This window comes from Pelobates fuscus, chromosome 4 (genome assembly GCF_036172605.1).
Source record: "Pelobates fuscus isolate aPelFus1 chromosome 4, aPelFus1.pri, whole genome shotgun sequence".
In the NCBI taxonomy this organism is placed as follows: domain Eukaryota; kingdom Metazoa; phylum Chordata; class Amphibia; order Anura; family Pelobatidae; genus Pelobates; species Pelobates fuscus.
This window is the reverse complement of record NC_086320.1, coordinates 208,115,895-208,136,466: the sequence shown is the minus strand read 5'-3', so window position 1 is coordinate 208,136,466 and position 20,572 is coordinate 208,115,895. Positions and strand designations below refer to the sequence as shown.

The following is a 20,572-nucleotide window of genomic DNA, read 5'->3' as shown; positions in this document are numbered from 1 at the left end:
TTCAAACAGTGTGAATCCCTGCACCATCTTACTCCAACTCCCACGATTTCCAGTCATTTGCGTCCAGCAATCTGTAAGTATATGTTAGGAGTTGCAGCTTGGGGTTACTAATAGAAAGCAAAACAAATGACCCACAAAAGGAAATTGTGGTGTTTTTTTGTTTTGTTTTTTTTTAAAGCATGAATATATAAGATGCATAACAAATGTATCTAGAATATTTCATTTAAAGGTACAATCCACTGGCCCAATTAAAAAATAAATAATTAAATAACCACTTAGTAGATATGCCCCAAACGTTGCCAGTGAAAACAGTAAAAGCTGCTGATCTCTTGTCAGCAGTCTTTGAAACCTCTCCCCTTCTAACTCCACTCAGACTTTCTGTGGCTGACCAATCACAGACTTCCCAATGCAGCTCAATGAGAAGTCTTTGCAAGGCCACCTCTGGGCAAATGCTTCTTCTTGAGTTTAGCTCCACTAAGCTAACCAAACCAGAAAGCAATAGGACCAGTTGTATGCTTGAAAGCCTTGGAGGGGGCTGTAACAAGGTAAATTAAAATAACGTCAATTTCTAATGAAATCTGCACTTTTGTAAAATGAAAAAAAGAGGACACACTCTTTACACTTGAAACATTTCAGCAGGCTTAAGTGCTTTAGAGGTCCAGAGTGTCTCTTTAAAACAGCGGTAGTACTTGGATTATTAATACACGTAGTGTTGTGTCCACTAAATTCTGAATTACAGAAAATCGGTATCTGAATGGCAAAATTAAGCAAATTATTCTAATTTTGAAAAAATCCTTCAACTAAACCCTCAATTTAATATTTTGGGATAAGCTTTTTCAAATTACTAAAAAAAAAACTATATCATATATAAAAATTATATTAATATACCCCCCAAAAAATACAATTTAAAAATATTTTTCAAAATAGCAAATTATTTTCAAAGTGTATCCAAGAATAGTAAATCATTTAAAAAAGATTATCAAAAATGATTATATCAAACTTATATCCATGGCGTGACCATTTTAACCTACACGTCATTCAACTTTCAATACGCTACAATTCGCTTTTAGTGGGGTTACGCTATATTTTTTCAAAAACACCATTAATAAAAAACAAAATACAAAATTAATATATTGATACCATTGAAAAAAGGTTTTATTATTTGCTTGAACAGACACATTCACAGAAATGTTTGACATTTATTCTTGAAATATAGCAATGGCCTTGGTTAAGGCAATAAAGACAAAATAGCTAATGGGCAGCAAAGCATGAAATCTATCTGTGTTTATATAGACTTTTATAGCTGTAAACATAGTATATTGGCGTAATACGAAACTCCAAAAATATGTTGTAACGTGGTGACCGCTATGTTGACATTCATTTGTGAAGGGCAAGGCTGGCTCATCACACTGTGATATAAATTGTAGATTATGCTAGCTTTAGTGTACCTATAATCGTAATTTTATTAATGACAGGAGGCGAGTATTTGCTTAAGTCTCTCTTTACTAGAACTCCACAGCAGCACAGAAAAATAACCAATCAGAAAAAAGTTAGGTACTATAAAACTCCCCTCCCCATGCATCATTTCCTCTTTCAAGCTGCGACAAAACAGAACAAGAAGCAGAAAAATAATGGGGAAGAAAACGAAGTCCTAGATACGATGAATACAACGATGTCCACCTTCCGAGAAGAGCTTTCAAACCAGATAGCGTTGATGGACTGTAAACTGAAACGAGAGAAAAAAACGAATCGAACAGGTTGATTATCCAATGAAATGTACTCTGAATAAACATGTAGGCACCCAATATAGCAACTAAAATCATCTTAACATGTAGATATCCCAACCCTACTATGAACAGACATAAGAAACAAGCGACAGGTAGCAGAGACAACAAGCAGAGTTGCATACGCACCTGATTAATCTAAACTATAAAATTAAACAAGGGAGGGATCAGGGCCGGTGCAAGGATTTTTGCCGCCCTAGGCAAAAGAAAGATTTGCCGCCCCCCCCCCTCCCCCAGTGACATCACAATGCCCTACCCATATGATCTGCCATATGAACTAACGCCAGTGCTGCACACAGTGTGTGTTTACATTAAAAAGCCTGCAGGGACAAACTATAGACACCAGAACCACTTCATTAAGCTGCAGTGGTTCTGGGGACTAAAGTGTCCCTTTAATGTGAGGTAAATTAGAGATTAGTGTCACTAATAATATACTAGATTGCCTACTTACAACCAGATGAGGATGGTGATGGGCTCTGGCTGCAGTCTGGCTCTACTGGTCTGGTGTAGAACAGGATCTCTGGAGGCTGTTTGTAACTGTGGTCACAAAATTCAATGTTCTGGGAGAACGGCAAGCAGCTCCATTTTTTGGGGCCCCTCACACAGCTCAAGGTGCGTTGAGTGTGTGTAAGATGCATTGTGTTTCTGTGTGTGTGTAAGAGAAGCAATGTGTGTTTGCATGTGTGTGTAAGGGATGCATTGTGTGTTTCTGTGTATGTGTGCAAAGGATGCATTGTCTTTATGTGTAAGGGTTGCATTGTGTGTGTGTGTTTGTGTAATGGATGCATTGTGTGTTTCTCTGTGTGTAAGGGAAGCATGTTGTGTTTCTGTGTGTAGGGATGCATTGTGTGTTTCTGAGTATGTATAGGGATGCATTGTGTGTGTAGTGTGAAAGAGCTCCCTGTCCTGCCCTCTGTCCTATAGAGCTCTCCCTTCCGTCCCTTAGAGATCTCCCCTACCCCTTAGTGGTCTCTCATCTCCTCCCCTCCCCTGTCCCTTAGTGGTCTCTACTCTCCTCCCCCCACCCTCCCCTAGTGGTCTATCCTCCACACACACCCTCCCTCCCTTAGTGTTCTCTGCTCTCCCCCCACCCTCCCTTAGCAGTCTCTCCTCACCGCCCTCCCCTAGTGGTCTCTCCACCACCCCCTCCCTCCTTTAGTGGTCTCTCCCTCCCCCACGTTCTTCTGAACCCCCCCTCCCTGTGTTCTCATCCCCCCGTGTTCTCCTCCCCCTCTCCTCTTGTTCTCCTCTTCTTCCCCCATTTTCTCCTCTTCTCCCCCTTGTAATCTTCTCTTCTTCTCCCCCTCCCTGTAATCTTCTTTTCTTCTCCCCCCCCGTAATCTCTTCTTCCCCCCTGTAATCTTCTCTTCTCCCCCTCCCTTCAATCTCTTCTTCTTCTTCCCCCTCCCTCCCTGTAATCTCTTATTTCCCCCCTCCCTCCCTGTAATCTCGTCTTTCCCCCCTTCCTGTAATCTCTTCTCCCCCCTCCCTGTAATCTCTTCTCCCCCTGTAATCTCTTCTTCCCACCCCTCCCTCCCTGTAATCTCTTCTTTCCCCCCTCTCTTCCTGTAATCTCTTCTTTCCCCCTCCCTCCCTGTAATCTCTTCTCCCCCCTCCCTGTAATCTCTTCTCCCCCCTCCCTGTAATCTCTTCTTCCCACCCCTCCCTCCCTGTAATCTTTTCTTCCCACCCCTCCCTCCCTGTAATCTCTTCTTTCCCCCCCTCCCTTCCTGTAATCTCTTCTTCCCCCTCCCTTCCTGTAATCTCTTCTTTCCCCCTCCCTGTAATCTCTTCTTCTCCCCCTCCCTCCCTGTAATCTCTTCTTTCCCCCTCCCTCCCTGTAATCTCTCCCCCCCTCCCTGTAATCTCTTCTTTCCCCCTCCCTCCCTGTAATCTCTTCTTCCCCGCCTCCCCCCCTCCCTGTAATCTCGAATTCTCTTCCCCCCCTCCCCCCCCTTTTCTCCTCACTTTCCCTTCCTGGTGGCTGCAGCATTTAAAGGGCCGGCGATGGGGGCGCATGGCGCCCCCTCCTATATGGCGCCCTAGGCGGCTGCCTAGTTCGCCTTATAGGAAGCGCCGGCCCTGCAGGCACATTCGATAGAGGCACAGTTTCTAAACCACATAGCTCTAGATTATTTTCTAGATAATTTTGTTCCAGTCCCTACAATCAGTACAATCAGAAAAAAAATAAAACCCATGCCTCATAAAATACATTTTACAAACAAGATTCTAGCTATCCATGGGGAATTCTGCATACTCAATATTGAATAGAAATATGTTATAGATAAATGTAAGATCAGCTTTCACAATAGCTGTATGTCTAACAGATATTAATATTTTGTCCTAATTTATGTTTTTGGGTTTGTCTTGAAAATAGATCTACTCAGACATATCAATGTAATATTGTACCTGTTTCTAAGTATGTGTCCGCAATGTGGTGAAACACAGTAAGCAGGTTAGCACTTTCCTTGTGCTCCTTGAAGGGCAACAAGAAAGACATTAGTGCAGGACAAAAATAAAACAAAAAGACAGCATAACAAGAGAACACACAAAAACAAAAGATAAATTAAACAAAAAAAAAAAGATGCTTGAAATTCACATTGAGTATCACATAAAATGTTCTGCCCTTGGAAACACTTGTTAAACCAGAGGTTAAGCTGAGCAGCACTTTTCATGTGAAGAGCAACAGCGTGTATATGCTTTATTAAATATAGGAAATAACTAAACATAATTGCAAAACACCTGGGAGGTGACGGTTCCACTTTAAATGCTCAGGTCAGGGTCAGCACAGATTGAGATCTGTCTTTCTCTGGGTAACTGAACAATAGAAATGCTACTACTAGAGCCTTACCTGGCTTTGCTGGTAAAGACGCGTTCGATAGAGGCGCAGTATCTGAACCACAAAGCTCTAGAACATTATTTCTTAGATACTCTTGTTCTAGTCCCTCCAATCAGCTCTTCCTAAAGTTATAAAAAAAAGAAAAAAATGACAAAAAAAATCATTAACCTATGCCTCATAAAAAAAACATTTTACAAACATGATGCTAGCTATCCATGGAGAATTCTGCATACTCAATATGGAATAGAAATGTTAAGGATAAATGTAAGATTAGCTTCCACAATAGCTGTATGTCTAACAGATATTAATATTTTGTCTTCATTTATGTTTTTACATAGAAACATAGAAACATAGAATGTGACGGCAGATAAGAACCATTCGGCCCATCTAGTCTGCCCAGTTTTCTAAATACTTTCATTAGTCCCTGGCCTTATCTTATAGTTAGGATAGCCTTATGCCTATCCCACGCATGCTTAAACTCCTTTACTGTGTTAACCTCTACCACTTCAGCTGGAAGGCTATTCCATGCATCCACTACCCTCTCAGTAAAGTAATACTTCCTGATATTATTTTTAAACCTTTGTCCCTCTAATTTAAGACTATGTCCTCTTGTTGTGGTAGTTTTTCTTCTTTTAAATATAGTCTCCTCCTTTACTGTGTTGATTCCCTTTATGTATTTAAATGTTTCTATCATATCCCCCCTGTCTCGTCTTTCCTCCAAGCTATACATGTTAAGATCCTTTAACCTTTCCTGGTAAGTTTTATCCTGCAATCCATGAACCAGTTTAGTAGCCCTTCTTTGAACTCTCTCTAAGGTATCAATATCCTTCTGAAGATACGGTCTCCAGTACTGTGTACAATACTCCAAGTGAGGTCTCACCAGTGTTCTGTACAATGGCATGAGCACTTCCCTCTTTCTACTGCTAATACCTCTCCCTATACAACCAAGCATTCTGCTAGCATTTCCTGCTGCTCTATTACATTGTCTGCCTACCTTTAAGTCATCAGAAATAATCACCCCTAAATCCCTTTCCTCAGATGTTGAGGTTAGGACTCGGTCAAATATCCTGTACTCTGCCCTTGGGTTTTTACGTCCAAGATGCATTATCTTGCACTCACCCACATTAAATGTCAGTTGCCACAACTCTGACCATTCTTCTAGTTTACCTAAATCATTTGCCATTTGGCTTATCCCTCCTGGAACATCAACCCTGTTACATATCTTAGTATCATTCGCAAAAAGACACACCTTACCATCAAGACCTTCTGCAATATCACTAATAAAAATATTAAAGAGAATGGGTCCAAGTACAGATCCCTGAGGTACCCCACTGGTGACAAGCCCAAGCTTCGAATATACTCCATTGACTACAACCCTCTGTTGCCTGTCACTCAGCCACTGCCTTACCCATTCAACAATATTGGAATCCAAACTCAAAGATTGTAGTTTATTGATAAGCCTTCTATGTGCAACAGTGTCAAACAGTTTTTGGGTTTGTTTGCTTTCTGTCCGCAATGTGGTGAAACACAGTAAGCAGGTCAGCACTTTCCTTGTGCTCCTTGAAGGGAAACAAGAAAGGCATTAGTGCAGGATAAAAATAAAACAAAAAGACAAAACAACAAGAGAACATAAAAGATAAATTAAATTTAAAGGGACACTTTAGGCATCCAGACCACTGCAGCTAATTAAAGTAGTCTGGGTGCTGTGACCCTTTTGCACTTAGTGATGCAATGTAGAACATTGCAGTTCCAGAGAACTGCAATGTTTACATTGCAGCTCTAAGTCTGCCCTCAGTGGCAGTCTACCAGACAGCCACTTGCGGAGCTTCTGGAGTCCAATCTGACTTTTGGTCCGTTATCTGACGCTGGACGTCCTCACGGACCTCCAGTGTCAGATTTTTCCCATTGAATAATGAAAAATAATGCCATTGAAAATAATGCTTTCCTATGGGGAGGTCTAATGCGCACACGCGGCTATTGCCGCGCATGCGCATTAGGTCTCCCCGCTGGCTGACGTCGACAAGGAGCGTGGACAGAGCCTGAACCAAGGGACATTGGCGCTGGATTCAGGTAAGTGGCTGACGTGGGGTGGGGGGCACACCAGAATTCTACAGTGCCAGGAAAATGGCTTTGTTTTCATAGCACTGGAGAATCCCTTGTAAAAAAAAAAAAAAAAGCAAGACACTTGAAATTCATGTTGAACATCACATAAAATGTGCTTTCCTTGGAAAGACTTGTCAAAGTAGAGGTAAAGCAGGGCCACACTTTTCATGTTTATTAAATATAGGAAATAAGTAACATAATAGTAAAATGCCACGGAGGTGAGGGTTCCACTTTAAAGGTGCACTATAGGCACTCAGACCTTTTCAGCTCATTGAAGTGGTCTGGGTGCAATGTCCGTCGGTTCAATAAATTTAATTATAGCAGTTGTTGTCTCTAGTTGCTATCTACCAGACAGCCACCAGAGACGCTTCCAGGTCGTTAGACGACTTTTAGTCACCTAACTAACTAACGCTGGATGTCCTCACGCTGTGCATGAGGACATCCAGGGTCCGCTAAAATCCCAGAGGAAAGCATTGATAGCTATAGCGATCGCCGCCAGTGCACTTTAGGTCCCCAACGTCGGGGGAGGAGGAGCGGAGGCGGAGCCTGACACACCACTGAGGGACATCGGCGCTGGAGTCAGTTAACCCTTTCTGCGCTGCTGAGGGGCAGCATGTGGGATAGGGGCACTATAGGTTACTATAGTGATAGGAATACAACTCTGTATTCCTAGAACTACAGTTTCCCTTTAAGCGCTCGGTTCAGGGTCAGCACAGATTGAGGTCTGTCTGTCTCTGGCTAACTGAGCAGTAGAAATACTACTACCAGTCTTACCTGGCTTTGATAGTAAAGATGCCTCAGGAACAATCGAACCACAAAGCTCCAGAACATTATTTTCTAGATCCTCTTGTTCTAGTCCCTCCAATCAGCTCATCCTAAGGTTATTAACAAAAAAGCAAGAAAAAATGGTCACATATGGCCACATAAAATACATTTTACAATCAAGATGCTAGCTATCCATGGAGAAGTCAACATATGCAATATGGAATAGGAATGTATTATGGATAAACATAAGATTAGCTTTTACAATAGCTGATATTAACATTTTGTCTTAATTCATATTTTTGGGGTTTGTCTGTAAGACAGAAAGCAGACATATCATTGTAATATTATACCTGTTTTTGGTTTTGTGTCAGATTCGGGTGCATCCTATTGCCACTATAGCCGATCGAGTTCTGCGCAAAGTTGGTGGTAGGTGGACGAGAAGCCAGTGATGATGTTTAATAGCTCACTGGAACCGTACAGAACAGTAGGCTGTGGATCAACTGGTCTCATGCTTCCGGAGTCCGTGCTAGAGTCCCTGAAGCCACATAGTTCCTGTCTCCTGATGTCTTTGGGAACTCTTTCGCTGCTCTGATGAAATATTTTAGATGGACGGACTGAATTATACCCAAATTTTTGTGTGCAGTCTTTTTTACTATTAAATTGCCTGAGCGTCATCACATGATCCACGGGTCTGCTTGACTGCAATGGCGGCAGCTTTTGCTGATACAGTGCCAAGTGTCCACTACTGCTGGATTTTTGATCTGACAGCTTTGTTGATAGAAGTTGGCGTGGCTGAATATTATCCAAATGTTTGCATGTTACTAAATTGGGCAATCTCTGTCTCTCCACCTCCCTGGAAACTCTTTCACTGCTAATGTGAGAAGTTTTAGATGGAATGACTGACTTATTTGTCTGCAGTGATGGCTGCTTTTGCCCACGCAGCACAGAGTGTTGCCCAACACCAAAACGGCTGGCTTTTGGATCTGACATCTTTGCTGCATGCAGATGGAGAGGCTGAATCTTATTAAGGGGTTTGCATGTCCTCACATCCTTGGGAGTTGCTCTACTTTGGGATGGACTGCCTTGACTGAGTGCCATCTCATGGATGTTTGTCCGCAGTAGTGGCAGCTTTCGCTCATATAGCGCAGAGTGTTGGCCAAGTCCATTACTGCTGGATCCCGGCTTTGACGGCTTCTTTGTAAAAAGATGAGAAGCCAGCATGCTATTAAAGGATTTGTATGTCAAGAAATTGCTATATTTCTTCCATGTATCCTTGTAGGGGAAGATTCGAATAAAACCGCCTCTTCTCTCTTCCTCCTCCTTGACCTCACGAATTATCTTCATCCTCTCTTGGAAGAGGGAGGTTTCGGTCTGTCCAGCCGCTGTCTTTTGATATCCTTCTTTCACTTTTGCAGTTATTATGGGCCCTTTGTCCATATTCTGCTGGGTATTTTGACACTGCACACCAATTAATGTCAGCGTGTCTGCAAGCAGATTTGCCTTAATTTTTAATTCAAGTGGTCCATCAGAAACCAGAGACGGCATTAGATTAACTTCCAACAGCCAGGGCTTTAAGGTTTCATCTACTAGGACATCAAAGCCGTACAATTCAAAACACTTTCTTCTGTCAGCGAGCGTTTCTTGCAACACTGAGGCAATAGAGCCTTCTGCCGATATTATGGTCTTAATAACAAGCTCTTCTATTTTAGACATGAGCGTGGCTGTGTCTTTTCCCAATCCCTTTAAGTGACGCAGCAATGCACCCATGCTCCATAAACTGCCATGATTTTCCACTTCCGGATTTGTGGATCTCACATAGTTTGCATTTGCTTTGTTTATGCTGGTGTTGGTCAAATGCATATATTGATTTTTCATGTTCTCCTCCGTTGGTTTATATTGATTAGTGGCAAACCTTGTCAGACCCTCTTCATATAGGTAAATAATTAGTGGATCATATGACGTGACCAGTACAAAGAGGCGTAGGTCAAATTTAAAGCCATCAACAAGAAGTGGATTTTTTATGTAACGAGAGACTAGGAGTGTTTCCCTTCTGTTTATTTGAGAGAAGGAATTGATAATCTGAATTCCGCGACCTTGACAGGCAGAGACAGGCTTTGAGATCCAAGGGCCTTGATCCTTGGAAATAACTTTGCGGAATTCCTTGTTATCATTGGGGAGTACATAACTGTGGGGTAGGAAGTTGTATGTCTGGGCCCCATGTTTCTTCTGCAGGATTTGAATGTTTTTGCAGAGAAGATCCTTGCGTCCCAACTCCATAGAATTGGGGAAGTGGTTGATTTTCTGATATTTGGAAAGATTTGCCAAGACAGAAGCATTAATGTATGGTCCTGTCCACATCAAATTGAAATTGCTGCTGCTGGCTTCCACTTTCTGAAACCCATGAGCAGATAGCATTGTGCTGACCGGGCTATTCCCGATACGAGCCATCTTGTATGCCAGGTGGTAGCGTTCTCCCACCTCACGCAGGCATACCATTCCAGTTGCGCCTTCTGCTTGAAATTTCACCACTGGCGTTTTTTCTGAACCCCCAGTGCATATTATGCATGGTTGGTGTTCTTTCTCCGGGCGCTCAGAGGGTTCACCCTTCTTAGGCTGTTGTCCAGCCATGAGTATATATTTAGCTGGTATCAATATCTGTGTAATACCAAATAATGAATTTGCTACTGCTCTCTTAGCCTCCTGTTCAGTAGGCTGCTATGCAGTGCAATGACTAAGTGGAGCAGTAGCAGCACTGTCAGCTAAGAGGAGCATAGTGATGTCAGAGCAGCACTGTGAGGTCAGATGAGCATTGGGAGGCCAAGGAAAGAGATTTGCAGAGTTTTCCCAATAAGGTTTCAGTTCAAAGTATAGCCCCAATATCAGATTATCCTAAAATTGTATTAAAATTGACGTTGCCTCAAAGATATACAGCTTATATGCTTACATTTTTCTTCGTCTTCAATAAAAATGAGTTTGTTGTTTTTTGCTTTAAATCACTGAAGTGGTTGTGGTCGCCGGAGTAAACTGTTAATATTGATTATCTTTTTTTTTTTTTATGTATGTAATTTTTTTTTTTCTCCTAAAATAGATTTTTCATTAGAAGTAAGTAGGTAGATAGCCTGGTGAACACAGTGTAAGCAAATACTCACTGTTGTTCTTCACATGAAAAGTGCTGCCCTGCTTAACCTCTGATTTGACAAGTCTTTCCAAAGGCAGCTCAACGTGAATTTCAAACGTCTTGCTTCATTTTTTCAGTTTCATTTCTCTTTTATTTTCCTGTGTTCTCTTGTTGTGTTTTCTTTTTTGTTTTCTTTTTTTATCCTGCTTTGATGCCTTTCTTGTTTTTCTTCAAGAAAAACATTGATACCGGAGAAACTGATGGGAAGCCAAGCACAGAGAGATGGACACAGGTTTCTTCAGGAAGGAAGAGATTCTTTATTGGATCACCGATCGGGACTCAGAGGGACTAATGTCACCAAAATACAGCAAGTTCTGAGCCCCGGACAATAGTGCAGGCTCCTTATATAGGTACATAACTCCTCCCATATTAAGCTCCACCCGCACATTCTCTTGACCAATCAATACAAATAAGAATTAACTTCCTGCTTGACCGCATGGCTTGTCCAGCACAATGGAGGAGGGGAATACTACATCCTGTATTCTTGCACATGCTCCGTACACTACTGATCGTATCTTGCCTCGTGCAACCAACTGATCGATACGTCAGCATATGCACGTACACATGCCACGTGGTAATCTCGGCCTACTAAATTTATTTTTACCGAGATTCCACCACATTCCCCCCTTTGATGCCTCTTGATATTTCACAATTACTTGAGGCATCACTTAACCTTAGTTTGCATACACCGCAAGTTACCTTGAACCAGACCAGACTTATCTTATGATGTGAATCTTCAACACTCATCTTCCTGCATTGGTTCTCCCTGATCTAGAGCCTTATATTTATAAATTGCCATTATCTGTGCAGCAGCCTTCCTCTCTGCTATATTTTCTATCAGGCTTTGCACAGACCTAACTACTAAGGGTATAATACACGGCAGGAGTAGACACAACATTAAAATCAGTAGGACTCCACCTACCACTGCCTTAAGCCCTCCAAACCACTCATACCAGCTACCAAACCAACTGCTTGGATTATACCCTTTCCATACCTGAGTAGGCACATGCGCTAGTTTAACCATATGGCTAGTAAGCTCAGCTATTGCTTGCCCTTCGTCATCTATTTGAAGACAGCAATTGCTCAGGTTAAACTTCCCACATACACCTCCCTCTACTGCCAAAAGGTAATCCAAGGCTAATCTATTTTGGTATACTGCTGTCCTCATCCTGGTATTGTGCTTTGCTAGAAGATTGAGCGCTTGTGATGTCTCGTTAGTAATGATCTCAACCACCGCCTGTAATCGTATAATACGGTTGAGCATATAAATAGGGGTTCTATAACCAAAAGTACCATCTTCTGCCCACGTGGCTGGCCCATAATAATCTATAATACGCTGGGGAGGCCATTCATTATCTTCCCAGGCGCCTATCTCTATGGGTCCCCTTTTCTTCCTATGATTCACATCATACACTTTAACACCTAAAGTCTCACCTGTTTCAATAGGTAACAAGAAGAAGGATGGTTTGAGCATACCCAACACACATGCCCCGTCCCAGTCCTGTGGCAACTCCGAATAGGCTTTCTTACCACAGATCCAGTACAAATTTGCTGGGGCTCTCCAGTTAGATGTGATGGATAGGTCAAACCACACATCCTTTAAATTGGCGTATCTAGCAAACGGGTTAGATGGTTCTGAGACATTTGAAGCCGACCACCAAGTTGTATTCTTTGTATCATCATCATAAGCTTTTTGCCCTAGACAAGTTAATTCTCCTACAGAAGTATTATACATTATTCCTTTCCTCGCTATGCAAACATAACCTATGATGGAGGTCTTTAATCTCCACTCAGATTTACTTCTAACACTCATATGATAATCGGCTTGTGTAGATATTAATTGGTCAACTGCCTCAGAACCGGACATTACCTCCTTTGCTTCCCAAGGCCATTGGTCTCCCATGTTAGTACCTCCACACACATAGCAGTTGGTAACATTAAGACTACCGGCAATACTTTCGGCTAAACCAATAAACAGGTTTTTAGCATTATGGGGGATCTTATTATCTATACTCATCTCTTCATAAAAGGAATGGTATACTTGATGAGTTTGGGAGGATACCGTATCAGTCTCTATCCCTATAAACAATATTGTCCCAGGATCTAAACCCGTCCCATATATTTGAAACCCAAATAAATTACCATATGTATCTAAGAACTTGTCGGGGTTATTTATAAGTATATGGACTGGATTGCATTCCATAGACTTACAATATGGGCTGGTAGGCAACTTAGTCACAATCATGTCCTTGTCTACTGTCTGTCCCCAAGTTGCCCACCCCACACAAGACCAATATGGGCAAAAGTTATAATCTCTATTTGGGCATCTAGGACTCACATATTTATTTTTACTACTGGGACAAATATATTTATCGTTAGACCCATACGTCCTCTCCCATCTAAGATCCCCACATACATTCCACGGCTTTCTACCACTTGATATCGCCTTACACGCATCAAATAGCAGAACACCCGAAGAATGTACGGATTCTAATACCGTCTTATTAATTAGGGTCCCCTGAGGATCTCCATTCCTGAGAGTCAACCAAATTGTACGAGGTTGATACTCCGGACTGAAGCACTTAGGTTCTCCTACTCCTAAATGGCACACACTATATTCTATATTTAGGTATCTACATCTTGATACATCTCCTTTACACTCGTATTGTGAATGCCAAATTAGGGTTTGGGAAATATGGTTACCTGTTCTTGTAGTCTTAATGCATACCTCACAGCTAGGAGTGTCGGTACCTCTACCTTCCTGAATATAAAAATACACATAAATAAACATTATCATAAACACATCTTTCGTCGTCATCCTCAGTCTTCGTCCGTGCGAAGGCACCTCAGCTTCCAGGATGTAAGGGCTGCAGGGAATGGAGTTCTGCTCGTCTTCACAGGAGTCCCTTCGAGACTTTTCCTGGCTTATATACTATACGTCGGTGAGCGGACAGGCTTTATTATGGCCCTCTCACTCACTTACCAAATCTCTGAAACAATAAAATTTTGTAATCCACAAAGTTCCTCGTCACTCCGACTGAGTCGTGCGCTTTAACCGGATCTTGCAGGGATTCTCTGGATCTGCTGTAACTTGCCAAGAATCGACTGCTGCTGGTTTAACCCTGGAGTGATGTATCCACGGAGTCACTTCGGCTACTTTTATCGCTGTAGGGGTAGACAAAAGAACAACATAAGGACCTCTCCACTTGGGCCCTAACGGTACATTATTCCACTCTTTAATCCACACTTGGTCTCCTGGGTGGTAACTATGAACTGGGGGATAAATATTCACAGGTAATCTATCTTGTACCCATTTCTGTACCTCCTCCATAGTCTTACCCAACTCTACAACCTGCTGCCGGGTAATTCCTTCTCCCAACTGACTCAAATCCCCCCTTAAGTTACCAAGTACGGGAGGTGGTCGCCCATACATGATTTCAAAAGGAGAGAGGCCCATCCTTCTGGTAGGTGTACTGCGGATTCGCAATAGAGCTATGGGCAAGAGAACGTTCCACTTAAGTTGGGTTTCCTGACACATTTTAGCCAACTGATTCTTAATAGTTCTATTCATTCTCTCTACCTTACCAGAACTCTGGGGTCTATATGCCGTATGAAGCCTCCACTTTATACCAAGCATATGAGTCAGTTGTTGTAGGCACTGATGAACAAAAGCTGGACCATTGTCCGATCCTATAGAGCAGGGTAGTCCATATCGGGGTATTATTTCTCGTAGCAGGAATCTCACAACTTCTCCTGCTTTCTCTGTACGAGTAGGACATGCTTCTACCCAGCCTGAATAGGTGCACACAATTACCAGCAGGTAACGATGTCCACCCGATTTAGGCATCACTGTATAGTCAATTTGTAAATCGGACATGGGGAGTCCCCCCATAAACTGGACTCCTGGTGGCTTTACTGGTCCTTGCCTTGCATTATTTTTAGCACACGTTACACATCTTCGTACAATGGCCTGAGTCAAGTTGGACAATCTTGGTATGTAGAAATGTTTTCTGAGAGATTCTTCTGTGCTGTCTCTCCCAGAATGTGTCCCGTTGTGATAGTTTTGGACAATTTCTACCGCTAGTGATGCTGGAATGACTATTCTTCCATCTTCTAACTGATACCATTTGTTCTCCAAATACTTTCCAGGTTCAGTCTTTAACCACTCCTCTTCTTGAGCTGTATAAACTGGAGTCCATTGAGACAGTGGAGTTGGTATAAGAGCAGCTATATGCCCCACATACTCCTGTCTTCCTGATTCAGTGGCACGCTTAGCTGCACTATCTGCCATCCGATTTCCTTTGGTTACATCACCATCTCCTCTCAGATGCGCTCGACAATGTATGATACCGACTTCTTTCGGCTCCCACACTGCTTCCAATAGTTGTAGGATTTCAGCTGCATACTTGATTTCTTTGCCTTCTGAATTCAATAGTCCTCTTTCTTTATACAAAGCTCCGTGGGCATGAGTGGTTAAAAACGCATACTTGGAGTCCGTGTAGATGTTCACTCTTAAACCTTCAGCCAATTGTAACGCTCGTGTCAGTGCTATCAATTCTGCCTTTTGTGCTGATGTTCCTTTCGCCAGTGGCCGAGCTTCTATCACCTTGTCTATTGTTGTTACTGCATATCCTGCATAGCGGATCCCTTCTTTCACATAACTACTGCCGTCGGTGTAATATTGAACATCGGGGTTCTGGATGGGAACATCACGAAGATCTGGTCTACTTGAAAATACTTCATCCATTACTTCCAAACAATCATGTTGACTTTCAGTAGGTTGTGGCAAAAGGGTAGCTGGATTTAAGGTGTTTACAGTCTCTAAATGCACTCTTGGGTTTTCACACAACATTGCTTGATACTTGGTCATACGGCTGTTACTAAACCAATGATTTCCTTTGTAATCCAACAACGTCTGTACTGCATGTGGGACTCGTACATAAAGTTCTTGACCCAGAGTGAGTTTATCGGCTTCAGCTACTAGCAGGGCGGCTGCAGCTACTGCTCTTAGACAAGGTGGAAGTCCGCTGGCCACTGCATCCAGTTGCTTAGACATATATGCAACAGGTCTTTGCCATGATCCCAAGTACTGTGTCAATACTCCCACAGCCATTCTTCTTTGCTCATGTACATACAGGTAGAATGGTCGTGTGTGATCAGGTAGACCTAATGCTGGGGCACTCATCAAAGCCTTCTTCACATCTTCAAATGCCGTTTGCTGTTCTTGAGTCCATAAGAAGGGGTCGTGCTCTGTACCTTTGATAGCTGCATACAGAGGTTTTGCCAGTATCGCGTAGCTGGGAATCCATATCCTACAGAAGCCTGCTGCCCCCAAGAATTCTCGCACTTGTCTTCTATTCTTGGTTATCGGTATTTGGCACACAGCTTCTTTTCTCTCTGGCCCCATAATTCTTTGACCTTCAGAGATATGGAATCCCAGATATTTGACAGTTGGCAAACACAACTGAGCCTTCTTTCTAGACACCTTGTATCCTGCCTTCCAGAGAATGTGTAGTAGATCGTGCGTTACTTGCTGACATATTTCCTTTGTAACTGCTGCTATCAACAAGTCATCTACATATTGTAACAATACGCACTCTCCTGGGATAGACTCGAAATCCAGTAGATCTTGACTTAGAGCTGAACCAAATAGGGTAGGTGAATTTTTAAACCCTTGGGGCAGTCTTGTCCAGGTCATTTGGCGTTTTGAGCCCGTTACAGCGTTTTCCCATTGGAAAGCGAAGATACATTGACTTTCTGCGGCAATTCGGAGGCAAAAGAAGGCATCTTTGAGGTCTAAGACTGTAAAATAGGTAGCCCCGCGCGGAATTAAAGCAAGCAGGTTATATGGATTGGGTACAACTGGATGTATACTAACAACCGCATCATTGACTGCTCTCAAGTCCTGCACAGGTCGATACTCATCTGTACCGGGCTTTTGAACAGGCAGCAATGGGGTGTTCCAGGGGGAAGTACAGAATTTTAGGATACCATACCGTATGAACTTATCCAGATAAGATTGGATGTTCTTCTTAGCCTTCTGCGGGATGTGATATTGTCTGAGGCTCACTGGATAAACCCCAAGTTTTAGTTCGATTTTAATAGGTGGAATATTGCGGGCCAGTCCTGGTGGGTTGTTCTCTGCCCAAACTCCTGGTATGTTGAATAAGGACTCATCACTCCTAGGGTTTTGGCTAATCAACGCTGTATAAAGTCGCCACTCTTCTTCCTTTGGTACGGATAATGTCATAATACCTGAAGGTCCATTAAACTTTAAGGATGTTGTTCCATTTGGTAGGAACGTAATCTGCGCTTGTAATTTAGATAGCATATCACGTCCCAGCAATTGGACTGGACATTCAGGCATATAAAGGAATTGATGTTTTACTACGTGGCCTCCCAATGTACAGAGTCGACTTTTAAGAACCGGTTTTTCAGCACTTCTTCCAGTTGCTCCTATTACAGTAATAGTTCTTCCAGATGGAGGAGCAACTAGATTAGTCACCACCGAATGTTCAGCACCAGTGTCGATCATGAACGCACTCCTTTTTCCCCCTATTGATACATCGACCATAGGCTCCGCTCGACCAAGGGGGATGGAGCCCGGTCGGTATCAATAGTCCTCCATGACCGTGTCAGCCAATCCTACAAAGTCCCTACCTTCTCTATCGCGGGACCTTTGCGCGGCTGGAAAATACCTATCTTCCCTAACACTTCCTCTGTTCCCATTGCTCCCTCTATTACCATTTCTCCCTCCGGGGCCTCCTCTACCTCTCGCTCTGCCTCTAAAGTTTCCATAACCTGTCCTAGGTCGGTCTCTCTCATACTGTTCTCTTCGCGGACACTCATTTCTCCAATGCCCTTCTTCCCTACAGTATGCGCACTGATTTCTACTCAGAGGTTCCTCATTCCACTTACTATCGCCTCTATCTGGGCCCCGTCTATCTACGCCTGCGATCGCTACCGCTAGCATATCTGCCTTTCTACGCATCTTGCGCTCTTCCTCTTTCTTTGTCTCTGTTTCCCTATTCATGTATACTTTATTTGCTACCTCCATTAGTTGGGTGATAGACATTCCTGCAAACCCTTCTAACTTCTGTAGCTTGCGCTTAATATCTCCGTAAGCTTGGCTGACAAAGGCGGAGTTCACCAATCGGGAATTATCTGCGTCTTCCGGATTAAAGGGGGTATACAAGCGGTATGCCTCCAATAATCGGTCATAAAAGACACTGGGCGCTTCATCACTTTTCTGAATCACCTCAACTGTCTTCGACATATTAATGGCTTTCTTCCCTCCGGCTTTCATGCCAGCAATTATAGCGTCTCTATAGGCTCTGAGTTGAACCATATCTGCGCCATTTACATTCCAGTCGGGATCGGTGTTAGGATAATGTGTTGCGGCCCATGCTGCTGCATTGGCTTGATTCAAAGCACGGGCTCTATCCTCTAGCGCTTTAATGGCCGCTTGATTAATCCTTGTCCTTTCCTCATTATTGAACAAAGTCATTAATAACTGCTGGCAATCAGCCCATGTCGGGTTATGTGTCTGAACTATCGAGGTGAACAGATCGGTCATAGCTTGTGGTTTCTCAGTGTACGAGGAATTGTGGGTCTTCCAATTCAAGAGATCGGTAGTCGTGAACGGGACATATACGAAGACTGGGTCAGCATGTGCCATTTGACCTGCGGCATCGATATAGGCTGCCCAGGGATTCAGACGAAGAGGCATCTGATAATGTTTTAATTGTTGGGTACCGGTCAGTTGTCGGGTTAGTATGGGGCTACGTGGAGGGGCGTCAGTTAGAGGTTCCGGTCGGGGGGTAATAAAGCATGAGGATGTGGGAGCTTGGTTTTGGGAAAAGTTAGTAAATAGAACACTTCGAGCCGAGCTAGAAGAAGCTTGACCGGAAGTCTGAAGTGGCGCCAAATCAGGATATTCAGATCTAATGGGGGTTGGTTCTGGTTCCGGAAGAGGAGATTTAGTACGAGAGGGGGTGGATTCTGTACTGGAGGAGGAAGCGGAAGTGGATGGGGGCAATGGGGGAAGGGGTGCAGGACTTCCTGCATTCGCGTCACTTCCTCTTAAAGGAAAGTAAGGGGGCGGCAAAGGGATCTCGGACTCAGGGGGCATGTCCAAAATGGGCCTAACACCAGTCCTAGTGGACAAACAAGTCCTAGCCACCATGAGGCGACATTGCTCCTCGTGGCATGTCTGAATCCATTTTGGCGAGTCATTTACGGCCTGTCTCCAACAATCAATATAAGGAAACTGCCCGTAAAGTTCAGGCCTACCCGATACAGCCACGTGTACGCGCTGTACCAGAGTTGGATCCAAACTGCCACGTGGCGGCCATGCCGCAACCAAAGTAGGCCACTCCCTAGTACACAAAGTGACCAAACGTACAGGAGACATTTTAACCCCAAAATCACATGTTTTGAATCCCTTTTTAAAATTCTTTACCATACAACCTAAGGGATCTGGAATCGTTGACTCCGACGCACCCATACTTATCAATGGAACGTCGTTGACAACGAATACTATGCACACGTACTTTTCAACAGTCACACCCGTTTCCTCTGGCAACAGCACCACGTGGTACGGTTACCAAGTGAAACGTACACAATAACACAATAAACACTCAGGGAATTCCCGTACACACACAGCTGTTACACCAGTCACTAGATAATCAATATTATGCCCTTTGGCGAAACTATACAGTCACCCACGCTATAATTCTCTATATATGAATTACCCGTCTATAACACACCCCAGTAACATCGTCTTTTACAAATAGCGGTTACAGTACGGTTAGCATAGGTCAAAGCACAATTTAAGGTCACAATACAATTATTAGTGGTTATGGTGTTAAACATGCAATGGACGACAGTGATTAGTACTTATATACAGTGTCAGTAAATATACAGGGTTATGGTACCGTGCACTATGATACAGCAACACACTATTAACACTCTCGCTAGACGGCTGAGCTCGCGCTATCTAACAAGATATACACTTTACTAAACAATCTTTAACACATTTACAATTCCCAACTAAACTATTGGCCAGTACCTTGAATGGACTACCTAAAACTATCTACATCCGTTTTGGTTAGCCACACTGCCCAAGCACCACATATAGCAAGCTAGAGGACCGAATTTACACAGACGCCTCTTAGTCGATTACTATCAAAAATCTAGTGGGTTCCAAATTTACATGCCTTCCCACTTAGCCAAGATAGGTTGAGAGCTAGCGAACCGAATTTACACAGACGCCGCTTAGTCTCCCGGTCCCTCCGACCTAGCGAACAAAATATACACCCTAGAACGCTAGTCTAGACAAGACACCGGTGTCCGGCTAGGGCTATTTACACCAGAACCCCGCCTGACTAACCAAATCAAACGGTCTGACTAAAGAGCATTCGATTGAGCGGTGCGCCTTCGCTCCTTCCCTCCGACAGAGGGGGCAGATTCCATACACAAATAACCCCTTATGGGCCTACCGCACAATCGGTATACCCCTTGTGGGTCTGCCGTCTTAAACAGCAGTTGTCTTACCTCCTCGTTCCCGAACCTGAGTTCACACTCATCGACGGGGACACCCCAGCACTTCTTACGTAGAGGCCGATGATCTCCTGGACAACAGACCAGTGGCGCCGAGACGAAGGGAAGTCCACGCAGAAGTTCAGGGGTGCAGCCGTAGAGAACGTGGGCAAAGATAGACCGTCTCACGCCTCTGCCTCTCAGCTACCGTTGAACGATGAGCTTCCCGTCCAATGCACCAAATGATACCGGAGAAACTGACGGAAGCCAAGCACAGAGAGATGGACACAGGTTTCTTCAGGAAGGAAGAGATTCTTTATTGGATCACCGATCGGGACTCAGAGGGACTAATGTCACCAAAAT

General features: G+C 43.4%; 3 protein-coding genes across 4 annotated transcripts in view; 1 reads left to right on the top strand and 2 right to left on the bottom strand.

Annotated features, from left to right (window-relative positions):
- The window catches only part of LOC134608777 (poly(rC)-binding protein 3-like), a 1,002,469-nt gene that overhangs the window by 654,038 nt on the left and 327,859 nt on the right, over positions 1-20,572 (top strand). The gene's annotated exons all lie outside the window — the stretch shown is intronic.
- Positions 7,885-10,119, bottom strand: LOC134609403 (tubulin polyglutamylase TTLL5-like). Its single transcript, XM_063453083.1, has one exon. The coding sequence runs from the start codon at positions 10,117-10,119 to the stop codon at positions 7,885-7,887; it is 2,235 nt and encodes a 744-aa protein (XP_063309153.1).
- LOC134609402 (uncharacterized) overlaps positions 10,207-20,572 on the bottom strand; it is a 70,648-nt gene continuing 60,282 nt past the window's right edge. Inside the window, exons 5-7 of the mRNA XM_063453082.1 lie at positions 17,850-18,308; positions 14,958-17,039; positions 10,207-10,380 (exon numbers count right to left, since the gene is read on the bottom strand). Coding sequence (XP_063309152.1) covers positions 10,207-10,380; positions 14,958-17,039; positions 17,850-18,308 — 2,715 coding nt within the window. The remainder of the gene's footprint in view (positions 10,381-14,957; positions 17,040-17,849; positions 18,309-20,572) is intronic.

Coding starts and splice junctions, on each gene's coding strand:
- LOC134609403 (XM_063453083.1), bottom strand. CDS start 10,119: ATGGCTGGACAACAGCCTAAGAAGGGTGAACCCTCTGAGCGCCCGGAG.